Below are 19697 nucleotides of genomic sequence, written 5' to 3'. Positions count from 1 at the left end.
CGCCCCGCGCGCGACCCCTTCGTGCACCCCGCGCGCGACCCCTTCGTGCAGTACTCGTGACCCAGAGCTCGTGACCCAGAGCAAGCTCCTGTTTGTTGTTATCCTGCGGTAGCTACTGGAACTAGTTAATCCACATTTGGACCTAGCAGTAGAAGACAATTTCCATGGCAGACAAGACGCCACCATCCCCACCACCACCACCACCAGCAAAGAGAAGGAAAACTCTTTTTCAGAGAGTAATTGATAATAAAAACGCTGAAAGAGAAAAACTGAAATCAAGAATAATCCTAGGCGCTGCTTTCGAACGTTGGCGGCAACTGAAGGACGAGAAGGGTCTAAAAACCGATGCTTGTGTGGCGGTTGACCTAGTTTCAAAGTTTATACCGTTTATACTCGGTAATACCGGTGTGGAGACGAGTGTATTACTCGGTGTGAAAATGTCCACACCGCGGCAACCCTAGTGAAAACCTGGACTTCCAATACAATTATATGAAACAAACATACATTTTCTAAAAATAGTAATGATTTATGTGACCGTTTAATGTTTATAACATCTGGTGCAACCATAGCAGCGAGAACGTATTCTCAGCAGGGGGTGCTGGGAAAAAAAAAACTCAGCCTGCACTAGACTCGCAACTCGTTACATTGATAAAAAAAGATGTATAGCAGCGCAGCTCAATTACACCAGTGCATGCGCGCACAGTTGAAAATCGATCGTTCACATCCAGCTGCTCACAGAACAAGTTTAGCGCACCACCGCTACCCTCACACTTTTTCATATAACCTTTTTTCAGCACTAGGTCATATGAGCATTAAATAAATGCTGCGTCTCAACATGCCTTGGACAGCAGCGAGGATGACTCGCTTTGCCACGGGCCGAAACAGTTCGGAGCGACCACAGCCAGAGCGAACACAGCGGGGCAGAGGAGTGTCAGGAATAGTCTTTGGTGTACACATCAGTACGGCCTATTTGCACTACTGTTTAGTGGCAATGCCGTGTTTTATTCGATGCCTTTTTATTTTCGTATATTATTTCAATGAATACAATTTATTTATTCATAAAAACCGGATCTGGTCTTCAAATCTTTTTTCCAAATATAGGTCGTCTTACAATGGGGTTTGTGTTTATATTCGGACCAATACGGTACAGCGGGCGCTCACATGACGTTAAGCATTTCCTGGTGCATAATGTGACGCTTCAGAAACTAAAATCCCGTTTCTCCCCGTTGAACCGACAACACATAACCGGCGTTTTCAGAAATCTCCACTCTGGCCGGAGTTTTTAGAAATGATCGTTTTCTGTGATAGGACAGGGCCTCGGACAGGGGGTGTTGCAGCACCCCCAGCACCCCTACTTCCCGCGGTACTGGGTGCAATTTACAGCTGAATGTAGTGCCATGTTGTTAAACGAAAACCTACGCTAGCCTGGCTCGCTCTCGCGCATCTCTGTTCGCGCTCGTGCATGATTGCGCGTCCAGGTACTTGGAATGGGTGGAGTCAGAGTCAGCGTTGAAGGAGAGGGGGTAGGACCATTTGAGTTGTGTATTTTCAAAATCTGCTGGCGTTTCGCAAATCACCTACCCAACCTTTAACCTAACCAATAAAGCGTTTTTCCTTTTTTTTTATGAACGGGACAAAAAAAAAATATAGTTCTAATGTGCAATAACGTCTATGCATACATAGTCCATACATGCCCATGGACGCAGTCCCAAACATTCAAATAGATCACTTTCAATGATGTGACATCGATACAATTTGTGGACAACTGATACCTGCCCAACTAAAGAAAAAAATGAAAACAGTCAAGATGCAAAGCATAATCAATCGTACGTGTAAGTGTCATTCATCACAATGAATATCATTCAGTCGGAATAAGAATAGGTGTTTTTCTGGTTGATGATTCTTAAAGTGTTGGCAAAAAAGGTGACATGGTAAGTAATGTCAGGTTACTGGAAAGGTAGCAGAGCCAAGAAAGTTCATCATCAAACGATGCCAATGGAACGTTGCGAACTATAACTCTTGAATGGCTTCATTGTATAACAGCCGTTCACGTGAGGTGAAATAAAGCGAGGTTAGAAAAGTTAGGCTGTTAAACTGAAAGCTTTCGTTTCTAATGTTTACAACGCGTTGGCGAAGGAGAGAGCAGCACTGTGTGGACGCAGGCACAAGTGACAATTTAAGTTCTAACAAATCCACAATTCACTTCATAACATTATACTTTAAAGGATGTGCAACAAAACAAATAGGCTACATGTATTTCACCGAGGAGTCAAAACGAAGGAGGACCCTCGACGTACCTTAGTACAACTTTGCAACACTCGGGAGTTGTTGTGCAGCCTCGTGTGTTTGTCTCAGGCGGCTGGCTGATGACGTATAATATGTTCGACGAGCAAAGCATGCGAAGACTTTTTTTTTACACTTGATTTGCAGAAACGCCAATATATAATTGGCGTTTCTATATATATTGTACAGACATGGAAGTATTGGACACATACATATATAAATAGATATAATTATGTCCTAAACACATACAAAATAAATATATTATACATAGGCCTACATATTATTTTACATCGATGGGAAAGACTAAAAATTACTCGAGGGATGTGCATAATTAATATATAATTATTAACAATCGTGATGTACAAATATGAATGTGGATTTCGCGCGTATCTGAACTGAGAGAAACAAGCATTCAACAATTAATAAATGAGGAATTTGTTAGCAGTAAAGTAGTTTCATTACTATTTATATGCATTTTTATTTATTCCCTCATAATATTATTAGTAATATAAATAAAATCCAAGCAGCTTAATAATTAAAACGATAAATGGTTCTGAATTTCAAACCCCTTGTCGTCAGCAGGTGGCGTTCCAACACCGCTATCCTCCGCGCTCCCCACGCGCTGTATTCTTCTCACGTTGCATAGCGTTTCATAAACAAGCCGAAGCAGAGGACCACATCTATGGTGACGCTATTGCTGCGCCTGGAAAGAAACGCAATTTCCGTGATACGGTTATGCATGCATATTTATACAAACAGAGGTCAAGGGTATAAGCCTACAAAATGCATACGCAAAGAATTGTCCTGTCACCTGTTCTCCCCTCCAGTACACTATTTTGGACATTCAGTGAAAAAACTGGGTTGGAAATAGCGGAATATGTCAGCATCGCCCGGCTAGCTCAGTCGGTAGAGCATGAGACTCTTAATCTCAGGGTCGTGGGTTCGAGCCCCACGTTGGGCGCAAGTGTTTTATCTCCAGAGTGACAAATGTAGCATGCATGAATAGTATACCACTCAGTTGTTTACGGTTATAGCTACAAATATTTATACCCTGTAAATAACAACCGAATATCCTCACACATGGGATTTAGGTCTGCAAAGTCTCTACCTAACATACATGCGTTAGCAAACCCTTCTGAATAATCGGGCAGCCTGTAGCTTGAACGGATGCTTCAGTGTATTTCCCAACCATACGTGGCTCAACGTCCCAGCATGATCCTTCATTGAAATGAATTTTGGTTTATATGCGATAAATTAAAGAAATATCGAAAATGGAGCTGGAATAAGCACGGATTGTTTTCAAGCGTAAAGAAAGAAGCAACTGGCGCAAGTGGAGGGGGAGGACTGGAAAGTGTGTGTGTGTGTGTGTGTGTGTGTGTGTGTGTGTGTGTGTGTGTGTGTGTGTGTGTGTGTGTGTGTGTGTGTGTGTGTGTGTGTGTGTGTGTGTGTGTGTGTGTGTGTGTGTGTGTGTGTGTGTGTGTGTGTGTGTGTTTATTAGAGAGAGAGAGAGAGACGCTGAGTGAGAGAGAGAGAGAGAGAGAGAGAGAGAGACGCTGAGTGAGAGGGAGAGAGATACGGTGAGAGACGGTGAGCGCGAGAGAGAGAGAGCGCGAGAGAGAGAGAGCGCGAGAGAGAGAGAGAGAGAGAGCGCGAGAGAGCGCGAGAGAGAGAGAGAGAGAGAGAGAGAGAGAGAGAGAGAGAGAGAGAGAGAGAGAGAGAGAGAGAGAGAGAGAGAGAGAGAGAGAGATCGATGCTGACTAGATTGCAGTATAGCCGTCCGGGTGTGACTCCTCCCGTTCTCCGTCGTGCGGCCAGCGGCGGGTGAGAGATGGGGACCCTATATATAAACCCTGCTCGCTGTCAGGTTGAGAACTCAGGCAGCTCTTCGCACCCGGGCACCACGAAGCAATTTAGGAACTCACAGCTCTCGATACTCAATTTGTAACCATGGCTCACGCTTGGGGATACAGTGCCGAAAATGGTGAGGCAATTTACATATTGACATGATATTCATTCATACATTTGACATAGCCTAGGGGAGAGGGTGGGGGCATGTCAATCAAATATCACGATTCCTGTCGTTTAAAAATATGGTGGGTTATTAAAGGAATTAATATGACTAATATGGCAAATAGGAGGCTGGCATTTTTTTTGCGCCTTCAAACGCATCCACTGACAAGTTATGCCATGCAACCTAAAATGAATTGATAATTTCACACCTTCATTACAACAATGCTAGTGTGACATTCAGGTCATGATTTTATCTTTTCATTTTTTTCGTTTCAGGACCAGAGAAATGGGTCAAAAACTTCCCCATCGCCGACGGGCCCCGCCAGTCCCCCATCGACATAGTACCTGCAGATGCGTCTTACGACGCCGGCCTGAAGCCGCTCTGCCTCAAGTACGATGCTAAGGACTGCATTGATATCCTCAACAACGGACATTCCTTCCAAGTGACGTTCACCGACGACACAGACAGCTCCAGTAAGGGTCTTTTTAATTGATCTTCTTTACCTCCATGCATATTCTTGGAATGCGCATTGCCCATTGCGCTGCGTGAAATGTTGGAGCTGCGTATTTTCGGCATGTAATTGCTATTGTTATTTTATGTAATCGAGAGAGAGAGAGATTATTTGAGGAATATACACGATGAGCGGCGGCAGTGAGAGCCTCCCACAAGACACTCACTCTTACACAATAGAGATTTGACTGGTAACGCAACTTTTCCCACGGCAGACCGCATTATTTATGACGAGGTCAAAGGCGCACTGGTCCTTTTCTTAGTTGGACAGGGTTGGGTTAACCATTAATCTGACACGCGGTACCCGTTAGAGGTGACCTGGTGGTGGTCTGTGGACTGTGTGTGTGTGTGTGTGTGTGTGTGTGTGTGTGTGTGTGTGTGTGTGTGTGTGTGTGTGTGTGTGTGTGTGTGTGTGTGTGTGTGTGTGTGTGTGTGTGTGTGTTTGTTTGTGTTTGAGTGGTTGTGTGTGTGTGTGTGTGTGTGTGTGTGAATGCGCGCGTGTGTGTGTGTGTGTGTGTGTGTGTGTGTGTGTGTGTGTGTGTGTGTGTGTGTGTGTGTGTGTGAATGCGCGCGCGCGTGTGTGTGTGTGTGTGTGTGTGTGTGTGTGTGTGTGTGTGTGTGTGTGTGTGTGTGTGTGTGTGTGTGTGTGTGTGCGCGCGAGTGTTTGTGTATGTGAGTACGTGCGCCCGCGCGCGCGCGTGTCTTCGCGTTTGCGCGCATGCGTGTGTTTGTGTGAGCATACTGACTGAGGGCCTCCAGCATAGTGGGCCGACTAAAGAGAAATTAGAGGAGCCGGTCAAAGTCAAGCAAGGTGATGACGGAGAGATAGGCTTATCAAATCAGCCAGACCATTCGCGCGGCTAAGATTACATTCACCATGAATTATTCTGCAGATAATCATGTTTGTATTGTACGATTATTATATGCATGGAAGACATTGCTTGTAATGATTCCATATCTAAACATTATTTCGTTGAGTTGACGGTCAAGATGCTCTTAGAAGTACAAATGGTAGCACACAGAGCCTTGAATACAAATAAAGGTAAAGACAGAACAGATGCGAAAATAGTACATGACCAAAAAAAATATACTAATTAAATGAATGACGAAAAGCAATTAAAGTTAATGTGTTTTATTCTTATTTACAAATAGATTGGGATTTTTAATCATTTTTAATCATGCATTCCTGAAAAAATTAATATCTATTCTTTGATAATTGCCAGTTAATTATGCAGAAGTGTGAATCCTTTAATGTGACTCAGTTCTTGTGCTGCCTGTTAGTGGGCAAAGTCATGGTCATGCTACGATCATGATCATGCATCACGTTGCTGTGGTAGAGACTCACAAACACACACACACACACACACACACACACACACACACACACACACACACACACACACACACACACACACACACACACACACACACACACACACACACACACACACACACACACACACTCTCACACACACACACACACACTCACACACACACACACACACACACACACACACACACACACACACACACACACACACACACACACACACACACACACACACACACACTCCTACACACACACACACACAAATAAAAACATATATACAAATATTGCAGTTTGCTTAAGGAGAGGATGTGTGTGTGGAGGAGAGATTTAGCTAAGAGATAGACTATCTGATGCAACGTGGTGTATAAATAGCGTCTTTATATAATGCTGTTTGATGTGAACAATACCTGGACATTATGTAGGCCTGGACTCAACCTGTCTGGCCCTCTGTGCAGCACACAAACACACACATGCATGCACACTAACACACACACTCACACACACTTACGTAACAGGAACTAATGCGGCTGCCATCAAACAGATTGCCTGTCTGTGTGTGTGTGTGTGTGTGTGTGTGTGTGTGTGTGTGTGTGTGTGTGTGTGTGTGTGTGTGTGTGTGTGTGTGTGTGTGTGTGTGTGTGTGTGTGTGTGTGTGTGTATTACTACCTGTAATACTTGGAAACACGTCCTATTAAGAACGTAAGAAACAATCTGAAGGGTATCTCACGTCCTCAACACTCTCTACTGTGGTTCTTTTACAATATGATTTTTTTAATGTTTCTCTTAAAGAACATGAAAGTGTGATATAGGGAAATCAACCATGAATACAGTAAAAAACCTAACCTTTAACTTAGACTTAATTAAAAGTAGAAGAGACATTGTAATTTAATCAAATTCAAACTTCAAACCTTCAGATAACAAATTTCCTGTCTCTTATTAAAACTTTGAGGCATATGGCCGTTCATATGACTTGGTATATTGTTATATATTACGGAATTTGACATAGGAGCATTCCCCCTCAAAAGCCTATACTTAACATCCTCAATTATATTGAAGTTGAATAGAATGATATGTCATGTATTCTTATCGACTGTATATCTTGTGTTCCACAGCTCTGAAGGACGGACCCATCTCAGGGGTCTACCGCCTCAAGCAGTTCCACTTCCACTGGGGAGGCTCAGACGATCATGGCTCCGAGCACACCATCAGCGGGACCAAGTACGCCGCAGAGGTAAGGACCCCAAAAACCACCATGTACTGGACCCAGAAAACCACCACATAGGCCCCCATAAACCACCATGTACTGGACCCAGTTAACCACCACATTGGACCCATAAACCACCATATACTGGACCCAGTTAACCACCACATAGACCCCCATAAACCACCATATACTGGACCCAGAAAACCACCAAATAGGCCCCCATAAACCACCATGTACTGGACCCAGAAAACCACCACATAGGCCCCCATAAACCACCATATACTGGACCCAGAAAACCACCACATAGGCCCCCATAAACCACCATATACTGGACCCAGAAAACCACCACATAGGCCCCCATAAACCACCATGTACTGGACCCAAAAAACCACCACATAGGCCCCCATAAACCACCATGTACTGGACTCAGAAAACCACCACATAGGCCCCAAAAACCACTACATATTAGGCCCAGTTAACCAACACGCCCCCATAAACCACTACATATTAGGCCCAGTAAACCACCACATTGGCCATAATAAACCACCACATACTGGACCCACTAAAAAACAAACTATACCTGATAAACCAATACATTCCCAAATAAAGAAAATCCCGAAACCATCAATAATGCAACATATGCAAAATCCTTCTGCATTGCGGTTTTGTGTCTTCAAAGCGTTCTAGTAAACTAGTACTTAATGAATTTAATGTCTTTATTAGTTTGAATGAGTTACCTAGCTAGTCATTTGTTTGTTTGGCTGCAATTACATAAATCAATCAGTAATGTGGATAATAGATTAGAAAAAGGAACCATGATGGCACAGAGTAAAGTTTCAAATATTTGCTTTGAATTGAAAACATTCTTAACTTAGAAACCTTCATAATGGAAGTGAATTAATCAAGCAGAGTACAAAAGGTCTCAGTTTTGACCCGTTTGCGCGTTGCTTTGATTAATTTACTCTAGTACAAATCCTGAGCCTGAGTGAAAAGTCTCCCAGCCCTCCACACCCCTGCAGTCTCCTAGTGAATGTACCTCCCCAGGCGTGAACCCTTCTGATGGGCTCCAAGCACAGCACAAAGGTCCCCTGAAGCCCAAAGAATCCCGGCCGGTGCTTTGTGAATAATCGAGTTACCGGTGCCTTTTGTCCCTCCGTTTCCCAGCTCCACCTGGTGCACTGGAACACCAAGTACCCCAGCTTTGGAGAAGCCGCCAGCAAGTCTGATGGCCTTGCTGTGGTCGGAGTATTCCTGAAGGTCAGTACCCCAACGCAATAATAAATGTGTTCCAAAGATGTGAGCATTAATGTGCTCTTGTCGGTGCTAGTTGTAGTTGTGTTGTGCAAATTCATGTGCATGAATAAGGTAAGGATACTGTCTGGATACCATAATTATAGGATTATTAACTCTTACTCTTCTAAGTCATCTCGCAGACTTTGATATTCAATATATTCTATAATGAGCAGGTGGGGGTAAGGGATGCTAACATGTAGGATGCTAGGAAAGATGCTTACATGTAATTGGTGGTCATGGAGGGTGGATTCAACCCAGACATTTTGGCTGGGAGTGGAACAATCGGTCTGTTCATTATCCTGCCCCCTTATCCCCTCCACTTATCTTATAGTGCTATTTTTATTGCAGCAATATGGAAAACCCAACTTACGACATCTCCGACCATTATCAGACATCTTCATTTCCTGTTCCAGCTGCCTGAGAGTATTACTTTAGCTTATCGTAAAAATTTTGTTTTTTGAAGATCGGGGCTGCGAACGCACAGCTCCAGAAGGTCCTGGACACCTTCGACGCCATCAAGACCAAAGTAAGACTCGCTTGCTCTTCATCCCACCTAGCTCCCTTCCTCCTTCATTTACGTGTCCCGTCCTCCGACCACGACCACCCCCCCTGCTCACTTTTCTCCCGCCGCTTTCCCTCTCAGGGCACCCAGACCACCTTCCCCGGCTTCGACCCCACAACCCTTCTGCCCGGTTGCCTCGACTATTGGACCTACGACGGCTCCCTGACCACACCCCCTCTGCTGGAGAGCGTGACCTGGATCGTCTGCAAGGAGACCATCTCCGTCAGCCCTGCCCAGGTAAACCCACCTACCACCCCCTGCTGGCCAGTCCAGAGGCTATTTGCCGTAGATGGGATAAGAGAGGGGGCAGCTCACACTCACACAGGCAGGGCCCAAGCACAGCGTGCTGATAATATCGATGCCCACCTCTTATTATTCTCGCCATTACAACCTGAATCAAGGAGAGGATTGTCCGGCGCGGATCCAGGTTTTCACCTGGGGAAACCCAATCCAAGCCCAGAGAAGAAGACTCTCATTGTGGAGGAGTTAGGACAGAAACAGCACTCATCCTTGTGTGACTATGACCGAGCGTATCAGGGGAGCTGATCTAGACTGGCTATGATGAGGACTGGAGTTTGATTGCGGTCATAAGTGAGGGTTTTTACGTGTGACCACACTTTTTTAACATTTATTTATGAACAGATGTGAACGCCTCTGTGAGACTTTCCTAAGTTTACTGTAAAGTAAGCTGTTTGTTTGTATGTTGTACCTTGAGTTATGTAGCAGGGGAATGTCGCCAGACTGCACAAGAAGGGGGCACTTGCCTCACACAATGAGTGCAGAATCACAGCTGTTGGGGTTTTCTACTAAGCTTAAACATCTAAATATTTACCATATCACCCTCAGTTCAATTGACCTCCACTTCCTCTAGTGGGATTGTTGGGATATGGAGGTCATGTGACCAGTAGACAGGGATTGTTTGTCTTCATAGTAAACAGGTGCAGTGTGGACACAACTTTGGCACATTGCAAAAAACAAGTCGTTCCAGTTCCCAACAAGTTGAGACTATCATCATTTCATTCGAAAGTGGCCATTTGAATATTATCAGTTATTCATATTTCCATGTATGATCAAGGATTACAACTATCATTTCATTGATATTAGCTGTCAATATATTGATATTCTTCAGATATCAGGGATTGTCCAATAGAGTGGTGGTCTTGTGGTGCATTGAGAGACTGAAAGTGATCAGCCATCACCAGCCGTCTGAAGCACTAAGGCAGAAACCTATAACCTACTGGCATGCTATTTAGTAACACCGCTTGCTAGAAGATGCAGTTTTAGTTTCACTTCCTTCCAGTTCGATTTTCCGTCCATTTCAGCACTTGTAGACCCACAGCCACACCTCCTTCCCCTAATCCATCAACTAAACAGGGCCCATTATTTATATTCCAACAAGCAACCACTCAACACCTTTGTCGTCAGTTTAGCAGACGTCTTTACCCAAAGACACTTGAAGTGAGCTTAAGATACCTATCACCAAGGAGTTGGCTGGGGATAGATTGGTGAAGCATGCCTACATGTATATATTGGATATTGGGGTTCGAACCGGGAACCCTCCGACTGACATTCATACGCCCTGGTCACTGTTAGCCCTGTTAGCATTGGCCCATTAGACGGTAGCCAATGAGGTGACGGTGTCTAACCACCCTCTTCTTCTCCTCCTCCTCTTCCCTCTCTCGTTCCACAGATGGCCAGCTTCAGAGCTCTTCAGTTCAGCGGCGTGGGCGAGGCCGCCTGCTGCATGGTGGACAACTACCGCCCCCCCCAGCCCCTGAAGGGCCGTGCCGTGAAGGCCTCCTTCAAATAAGACCCCCCACCTCCTCCGTCCTCACCCGCGTCCCCCCTGCTCCCCCCCCCTCCTACTTCTTCAGAGTGCCACAAAGCAGTCGGCCCATGACCAGAAAGGAACGAGCTGAATAGAAAAAGATAAAAGCCACTGCCACCGCTACCCCCATCCCTCAACCCCCGCCAAGCGTGTTAATCGAACACATAGCCTCCCCCGCCGCTTAGAATGACATTTAGATTTCCCAACCAACCAGAGATCGTGCCCAGAGCGTAATTCATCTCCTAGGAACAGTGGAAGTGCTGCTGCGCCGGCGTCGCCACACACGGCACTCGGCCGCTCTCCGTCACTCCGGCGTGAGACAAAGCTTGCGGTGAAAGTGCCGGCTGTTAGCTTACGTTAGCTGGTGTTAGCTTCAAGCTGTAGCCCTGCCAATTTTGAGATTCTAACCAAGCAGCCAGTTAGAGGCAGAACGCTATGCTACGGGGGAGGGGGTCTTGGATTCTGTCATCAATTCATGACTGCATGGGTTGCAGACAGACGTACAGATGGCCGAGCCATCTCTCATCCTGCACGTCGGTCTGTAATCTCCCTCTGCCCGTTGCCCTGCAGGATCACGCCAGCTTAAAACACGCAGTGGTAGGCATAGCGAGCACGACCAACTGCTTCTGAAAATCCGCCTCTGACGCACATGCACACACACACACACACACACACATGCGCTAACATGCACAGGAGGTATAGGCCATGCCTGTGGGCACTGACCTGCTTTGTGACTACTGTTTGAGTACAACATTTGAACCACGTTAGCATTAACATGCTAGCGCGAGTAGCATAGCTCTGTTTAATCAATACCCGGTTCCACATCCAATGCATCTGTCCCGTGTTGTGAGGAAATCTGTTTTCTAAATGAGCTCCATAGGAATACATACAGTAGTACATACTTAAGTACATAGTACCTACCTAGTAATACATGTGATGTATTGTACGAATAGAAAAAAAAATTGGATTTGTGATCAAGTGATTTCTACATTTTCTTGCTTGCTGAATGAAATTTCGAATGTGACGTCTTAATGTTTAGTCTAATTTGTTGCGAGGAAGTGACGGCAAGAGAAAAAGAAAACTGGTCGCATGACAAAGAATTATTTTGTATACCATGTCATTTATTTGTCTTGTTTCGTCAGTTTTAATGAAACTGTGTCGTGTGCTAACATGTTTTGAAAAACGCACAAACATCTCCTGTTAAAGGAGCGGCCATGTTGGTCACTGCACAACGCCAACTGTCATGTTTCTCCGAGCCAATGCTAGTCTCACCCTGGTGCTCCGTTTGAAGCCTAACTAAGCCGACATCATGGAGATACTTTTAAAGTTGGACCACAATATCTTAAGACTTAAATGATAATTAAAGAAAAATGGAAATCTACAAGGAGTAATGAATAATCATGAGCATAATTATGATGATTGTGTTTGGTGCAAAAAGCAACAAAAAGAAATCTGCCTTATACCAATTGTTTCTGGACCATGAAATCAGTCATTGCCATTCTGCCATTTTTGAAGTGGACATTTTGTTAGCTGAATAAATATATTTTGTGACAACTGTTTTTGGTGACGTCTAATTTTCTTTATTGACTCAAACTGTTTGTATATAAAAGCAAAAGAAAATGTTATTCATAATGTAATCTTCATCATCTAATCAGTTGGGGTACAATCATCTGTAAGAAAACGTAGTTTTAGAGTTAGCAGTAATTCATTATTTTAAATCAAACAACACCTCTTCCAGCTCTCACGTAGAGAGGTTCCAAGCCGAGGTTCAATGGAACACATTAGGCACTAGGAATCCCGCCAAGTCGATCGATCGACGGTGGGAAAACACTGGTGTCAATAGAGAAGTTCCAGTGTGTCATGGTTAGCAATTGCCAGTAACCAAGGAGCGCCAAAAGAGTTTCGTAAACCACCGGCAACAATTTCAGGTTGGCCAACTGTTAGCCAAAAGTTGATCTCTGCTGTCAGCTTGCCAACAGCCTCATGTTGTATCCTGACTTCATCCCCTTTCTTTGAAGTGAGCCTGTCCTCCTCAGATCCTGAAGAGGAACGTCTGTGTTTCCCTCTGGTCCAGATCGACACGACACCCATACGGTTTGGCTGGACAACAGAGGCTGCTCAACAGAGCAGGTTTGTCCGTCTGCTAGGTCGCTCCAGGAATAAACCCTGGAAGAGGACTGCAGAACTCTCCAGACTCTCTCTGGCTCAGACGTCAAGAGGAGGAGCAGCCATAGTTACTGGGATCACTGTTCCACTGTTAAGATTTTGTGCCCACAGAGACGGGGAGAAATTAGTGCTTGTGTTTGCGTGTGCGTGTCTACTCCCCTCGCCGTTCCCCCCCCCCCCCCCCCCCCCCCCCCACCATTACCTTTTTAGCCCAATTCAAAATGGCCGTCCTGTTCCATTGGGCCCTTACGGAATATGCTCACTAGCTGTACGGCCGGTTCTGCGATGTCTCCTGGTGTTGTGACAGCTGTAGCGGGGTGGGGAGGTCCCTGGGGGGCTATCTCACTCACACAGCTGCCCCCGGCTTCCATTGGTTGGCCTTGCTTCGGGAGCACTGGGACTATATGATTTAGTGGTCTAGTTCTGTTTCAGGCTCCTGAGGGGGGGGGGGGGGACTTATGTGAGGGGGCTGGAGCAAACTTCCCTCAAGGAACTGATGGATCATGGTTAAACTGTACATTTAGTTTTTCCTTATATAGATCCTGTATATCCTGCATGTTCAGACCCTTTTACGTTTGGCCTTGTAACCGAAAGGTTGCTAGTTTGATCCCGAGCTCCTCCTAGCTGAGTGTTCATGTGTCCTTGAGCAAGACAATTAACCCTAACTGCTCCTGACGAGCTGGCTGTCGCCTTGCATGGTTGACTCTGCCATCCGTGTGTCAATGTGTGTATTAACCGATGTAAGTGGCTTTGGATAAAAGCGTCTTCTAAATGCCCTCATTGTAATTGAAATTGTAATTTTATCCAAAGCAACATACAGTGTTTTAGGTAAAGGTCTGTAACAAGGTCCATGCCCCACTCCACGCAGGGTGATGGTGTTAGAAATCCGGGTTGTTGTTGAAGTTTGTAGACAAGGATACAGGACCTGGTACTCCATGTTCCGTGTGCGTGGTGCCGGCTGATTTAACATGTTCACATTGACTGCTCAATGTGCAACGAGTGTGCAGCCTCGCCCCGCCCCCGAGTCCAATCAGTCAGGCTCGGACCAGGCGAGGCTGCTTTAACCAGCCCCCATCCACACAGACTCCACTAGGCCATTGAGAGTAGGTAGGGGTTAGGGATCATCTTGCTCATTGATGTCTGCAGGAAGGCTGCAGACATTTGATGTCAAACACAGAACCTTTCCGCTCGGACTTCAACACTACACTAACCACTGAACGATACCTATTTTGAGGAATGCTAAATGTCTGTTACAGAGTTCTGTCCTAAACAAGTTCAAGCTGTGTTTAATCTCTTTATCTTTAATCTCTGCATGAAGGAGAAGCATGTTGCAGGCTGCTATGTCATGAGGTCTGTTGTCTTGTATCCGCGCCAATGCAGAACAGAACGGCATCTACTGCCACTGCAGCGTGATTGGTATGAGTTGTGACCGTTTAACCCACAACAATGTCATCAGATAGACACAGAGGAGACAGATACAGAGATAGTGAGAGAGAACGAGAGGGGGAGGGATGTTGGGTGAGACAGAGAGAGACAGACAGGGGCGGGGGCATACTGCCATAGAGAGAGAGAGAGAGAGAGAGAGAGAGAGAGAGAGAGAGAGAGAGAGAGAGAGAGAGAGAGAGAGAGAGAGAGAGAGAGAGAGAGAGAGAGAGAGAGGGGGGGGGGGGGTGCATACAGCCATAGAGAAGAGAGAGAATGAAACAGAGATGGTTGAGAGATGGAGAGATGGGAGGGAGAGAGAGGGAAATTCACACTGACAGTCGGTCAGACATTCAGCGGTCAGCTGATGGCCGCTGCTCGTCTGTGATGAACATGTAGCCTGACATGTTGCAGCTCAGAGCGCGCATGCAGCAGCAATGCATGCGCGCTCTGAGGAATCACATGACGCATCACCATAGCGCCCCAACCAAAGCCACTAGCTATACATGACATTTAGTATTTGGTAAGCCAAGGTATGGGCTAAGGTTGGGGAGCGAACACACTAACCACTATGGCACTATCCAGCTGTTTCACAACATACCGTTGATTATATGTTGTTATACAATTATCCAATGTGATAAACATATTAAATTATCCTTGTCAATTATGTGTAGATAACAAATACTAAGAATAGACAAATTTGTAGTGCACTTTTCAAATGGAAGTGGTTTATTGAACATTTCCGAGTGATTTACAATAAGATATAAATTCTCAGGGGACAAGTAATCATAAAACAATGAAAACTACCGTGAAACCATAAAGTGATAAACCTTTAAAGGGTGGGGAAGTAGTTAGAGAGATAAAAGAACAGGGTCATTGTTATTTATGCGCCGGAGCGAATGTGTGCATAGAAACGTTTCTGATGTGAACCATGGCCACAGTGCCGTCGTTCAGCTGGCTTTTGTTCCACAACTGTCGGACGCAGTCACTGTACTTTGACCTTGTGTTGACAATGAGTTACCATTAGGTAATGTCAGTTCTGGCCTTACGGCAAAACGTCGGAATATTGATTTTCTTTGTAGTAGTAATAGTGAGGTCCCTGATTGTGGAATTCATTGATCATTGAATGAACTAAGTGCAGGGCAGGACAGTGGACAGAATGTGTTTGGTATATGCTTCATGTACGTGCTGTAGGTATTATCCTTTGTTTGTGTCGTATGTTGGATGTATGTGGGTTAAACTATCTCAAATCCATAGTGGATGGTTTGATGTGATGGCTATTCTTCCTTTCTTTCATTCTTTCATGAAATGCCAATTGTTATTCTACAAGACCATGGGTTTCTGTTTTGAGTGTCCGAAATAAAAAATGAATGTGACCCATGGACCAATTTTCATGTGAGAATCTAAGAAGAAAGATTGAACTTTAACTATTTACTATTAATATTAACATTTTATCATGACGGTAAGGAAGCTGTCTAATCAAATAATATCATTCCAACGGATCAGCGCTTCAAAACATTCGGTTGACCAACACTCGCGGATCACAGGGTTTCTATAAAGTCCTGTATTTATTGTTTCTGTCTTCGGTTTGTTGGAGCGTAGTGTAATTTAAACTGGGGTTGGTTTACATGGGTCAGACCAACTGGAGCTCTCGAATACACCAGACTGTGTGAGTAGACGTTCTGGCGTAATGCCTGGTGTTGAAAGGGGCCTACACACCGCCCAGACTCAGCGGCCAAGTTCCTTTTTCCGACCACACCGTTGCTTCTTGTCTGACCCGTTCAGCAGAAAAGCTGCATTGAAACAAACCTCGAAGACTATTGCCAGTGCCAACTACAAAGTAGCGTGTACGTTCTGCCCTTGAGCGAGATGCAGGCTCTAGTCTCGTGGCGCCAGTCCGCCCCCTCCCACATAGGGCGCTGATTCGCTGGTTGTTTGCTAGCGGCACACAGCCAGCGAATCAGAGTCATCGGCGTCAGCGTCGTTGTGCTGGCTAATCAGCGTCAGTGTGCTAGCAGCACACAACCAATCAAGAGTATCCGATGGTTCAAAATCAAATCCTCACCCGCAAACACTCTCAGACTTTTCATGTCGACTCGGACCAGACAGCAAACAGATTTGTTCCCAGAATCGTCAGAGTCTCCCCGAACGTTTCAGATGGCCAACGGTTGGGCCAGTGTGTTCCACGCTTTACGCAGATTGGGGCCTTTCCTGATGCCCATAGAGAGCAGAGACAGACTCTCGCCTTGACAAGCAGGGCTGGTGCGTTTGAGTATTCTCTGCGAACCGACTCGGATCTCGGATCTGACGCCACGCCCACACTTCAAGCGTTTTATTATTTCGCTCGGTCGTTGGAGGAAAACATGGACGCCACCCGGAAAGCTGTTGTCGCGGTAGCATTGGCAGAGTACCAGGCGCTCCAAAATAGGTAGGCAGAGATACGGACGCAGTAAGGTATTGCAGTAATACGAGTGATTGAAATTGCCATTTAAACCACCAAAGCGGTCCAAGCACAATGAAAACAGTTCATGCTTCAAGTCACACTGGGCGCAGCCATCTTGAATTCTGTCTCGGAATTTTGCTCGGTCACCACTGAGTTCAACCGAGATGGCGAGTTCGCCGTCCGAGGAAAATGGGCGTGTTCGGGCGTGTCGCTAGGCAACGTCCTCGGACCTCCGAGACGGATGGATAATAAAACGCATTATAAGTCCGTGGGGGGGCTGGGATGGCACATGCTACCCCCCCTAAATGAGGACCCAACGCTGCTGACCAGGAACCAGCGACAAAGCAAAGAGTTGATGACAAGATGATAAAGACAATATTTCCTTAATTCACAGAATTATAAATGACCCCTTTGATAAGACGGGAACCTCTTGAATAAATTAGCCTATCGTTAAGGCAGGACTGGTATTATCAATCCACACTATAGATTCCCATCCCAAAGTTTTCTTTCACAACCCAGTTTTGCTGATAGCGTAAAGTATAAATATATGAAAATAGGCGGTCCAAATATCATCCATATTATAGAGATTACAAACAGATCACCAGTGAAAACATACATAATAAAGGGCAAAGAATGATAATAACGGAGGCAATGGCCAGTGATTTAACCTTTACCAAAAATAAACAGGAAAATGAGTCCATGAAGGGGTAACGTCATGGATAATGTCATGGCGTCCGTAACATGATACGATGCAGACCACTCGCAGAGAAAATCACGAGTGAATAACACGCCAGAGTTTACACCAAGAGCCTGCGGGGGCTCAGGACAGGAAATGAGCTGGGGATCATAATGTTTAGAGAGCCCACGTCCCGTCCACAGCGTTTACCCGGCCTCCCATTCTAAATGATTATGGTCCAGTACTGACTGCGGTCGTCTAACGCACCCTAAGCTTGTCCATGTCTGAGAAGTCCTCCACCTAAGGTTTAAAGTGTTTTTCTAAACTCAAGGAGCACCATTATTCACCGCAATTTATCTTACCATCACAGAAACCATCGCAGCAATTGCATTAGTGTGATATGAATCAGCATATATTAAAACCAATCTCCAGTATGATATGAAATACATAAAGGATTAATGTTCTGATTCTCTTCATGATGTTTATTTACGCATGATAAATCGAATTTGGCTATAATATCACCTTGGATTCTATATCAATGATTACCAATAGAGTTATATATATATATCATATTAGCTGTTGCTTCAGGCAGAATATGCAGGTATCAGATATCTTTCAGACGACATGAAATACGAGATTTAACATTTGTTAATATTTAATAGCAGTGTTCTTATTTAGAAATATGTACTTTTCAAACACACACACACACACACACACACACACACACACACACACACACACACACACACACACACACACACACACACACACACACACACACACACACACACACACACACACACAAACAAACACAAAAAAACAAATAACAAATAAAAAGCAGCCTGCAGCCAAAGCAATAGGCTACATCTATGAGGTAAAAGCTTAGATCTCTCACCTTAAGGGTATAGAGAGTAAAATAATAGCAAAGTGGTGAACTAAGCTACAACTATTTCAAGTTAATGCTATAGCGATACAGCATTTAGAAGATTTGATTGTTATGTTTCTATCATCAATGCACTGGATACAAAGGTACCAGAATAGATTCAATCTCCTCTGGGGTGAAGGCCCTCTGTGTGTATACGGAGGGTCTGTTCACGACGACTGTATAGCAGCCTCGCCTGGCCGAGGCAGACTAATTGCACTCTGGGGCCAGGTGAGGCTGCACACTTGTTGCACATTTGTTGTGCATTGAGCAGTCAATGTGCAGAGGGGAAACCATCCGTCATCACAAACACGTGGGGCGATCTGCTACATGGCGGCATAGATCACTGAGTATCATTGTCCTTCTAGCTCTACAATAAACCGGTTTTAAACATCTTCCCCCTGAGTCCTGGTGGTGGAGGAGTTCAGAAAAGCCACCGAGGAAGAGTGTGCCAATGGGCATTATATATATCTAGGGCTGGTGTTTGGACAGTACCAATATATCTAATAATCACTATATTTTTAGCAGAGGCTTTTATCCTAAGTCCAAGTGAATTCAGATAAGGAGCGGATTGTTGTAGGGTATCTTGATATAGGAAGGCTACAGGTAGACTGTGGACGTTTGGGGATGAAACCCAGTCGGCCTCCCTATCGGCTGGGATTCTAACACCCTACCCCCTACCCTACACTATCTGTTGTCCCAATGGATCACCATTTTCATCATTACCTTTCATTGGAAATGTAATCTTGTAATACAGCACTACAGTATTTAAACTATTTATTGTACACAAGATCTGATTTAAACTCAAAGCTCATGTTGTAAACGTCCACCATCATAAATCGAGCCTAATTATAGTTTAACTCCGAAACCACATGACCATATAACAATACAAATATAATCAGACTGATAATACTGATAAAACTGAGAATTGGACCATTCCTTATTAGTGCCGTTAGCATCTAGCAGTCTAGCTAGCTTCCCGTGAAAAATATTTGACCTTTACAGTGCATGCATTCAGAGTTCAGCTTCGAGCTAAGGTCTGAGCTG

At 44.9% G+C, this 19697-nt stretch overlaps 1 protein-coding gene and 1 non-coding gene across 2 annotated transcripts; both read left to right on the top strand.

The window, feature by feature from the left end:
- Positions 1–3171: 3171 nt before the first annotated feature.
- On the top strand, positions 3172–3244 carry trnak-cuu (transfer RNA lysine (anticodon CUU)). Its single transcript has one exon. It is a non-coding gene; the product is annotated as a tRNA-Lys (tRNA).
- Positions 3245–4129: 885 nt separating this feature from the next.
- Positions 4130–12576, top strand: LOC130377275 (carbonic anhydrase 1-like). The gene is made up of 7 exons (XM_056584317.1): positions 4130–4264; positions 4570–4767; positions 7247–7365; positions 8503–8595; positions 9095–9157; positions 9275–9430; positions 10884–12576. The coding sequence occupies exons 1-7, from the start codon at positions 4231–4233 to the stop codon at positions 11001–11003; spliced, it is 783 nt and encodes a 260-aa protein (XP_056440292.1). The 5' UTR covers positions 4130–4230; the 3' UTR covers positions 11004–12576.
- Positions 12577–19697: the final 7121 nt, after the last annotated feature.

This window comes from Gadus chalcogrammus, chromosome 23, assembly GCF_026213295.1.
Source record: "Gadus chalcogrammus isolate NIFS_2021 chromosome 23, NIFS_Gcha_1.0, whole genome shotgun sequence".
In the NCBI taxonomy this organism is placed as follows: Eukaryota; Metazoa; Chordata; class Actinopteri; order Gadiformes; family Gadidae; genus Gadus; species Gadus chalcogrammus.
The sequence above is the reverse complement of the archived record's forward strand: the minus strand, read 5'-3'. Positions and strand labels throughout refer to the sequence as shown.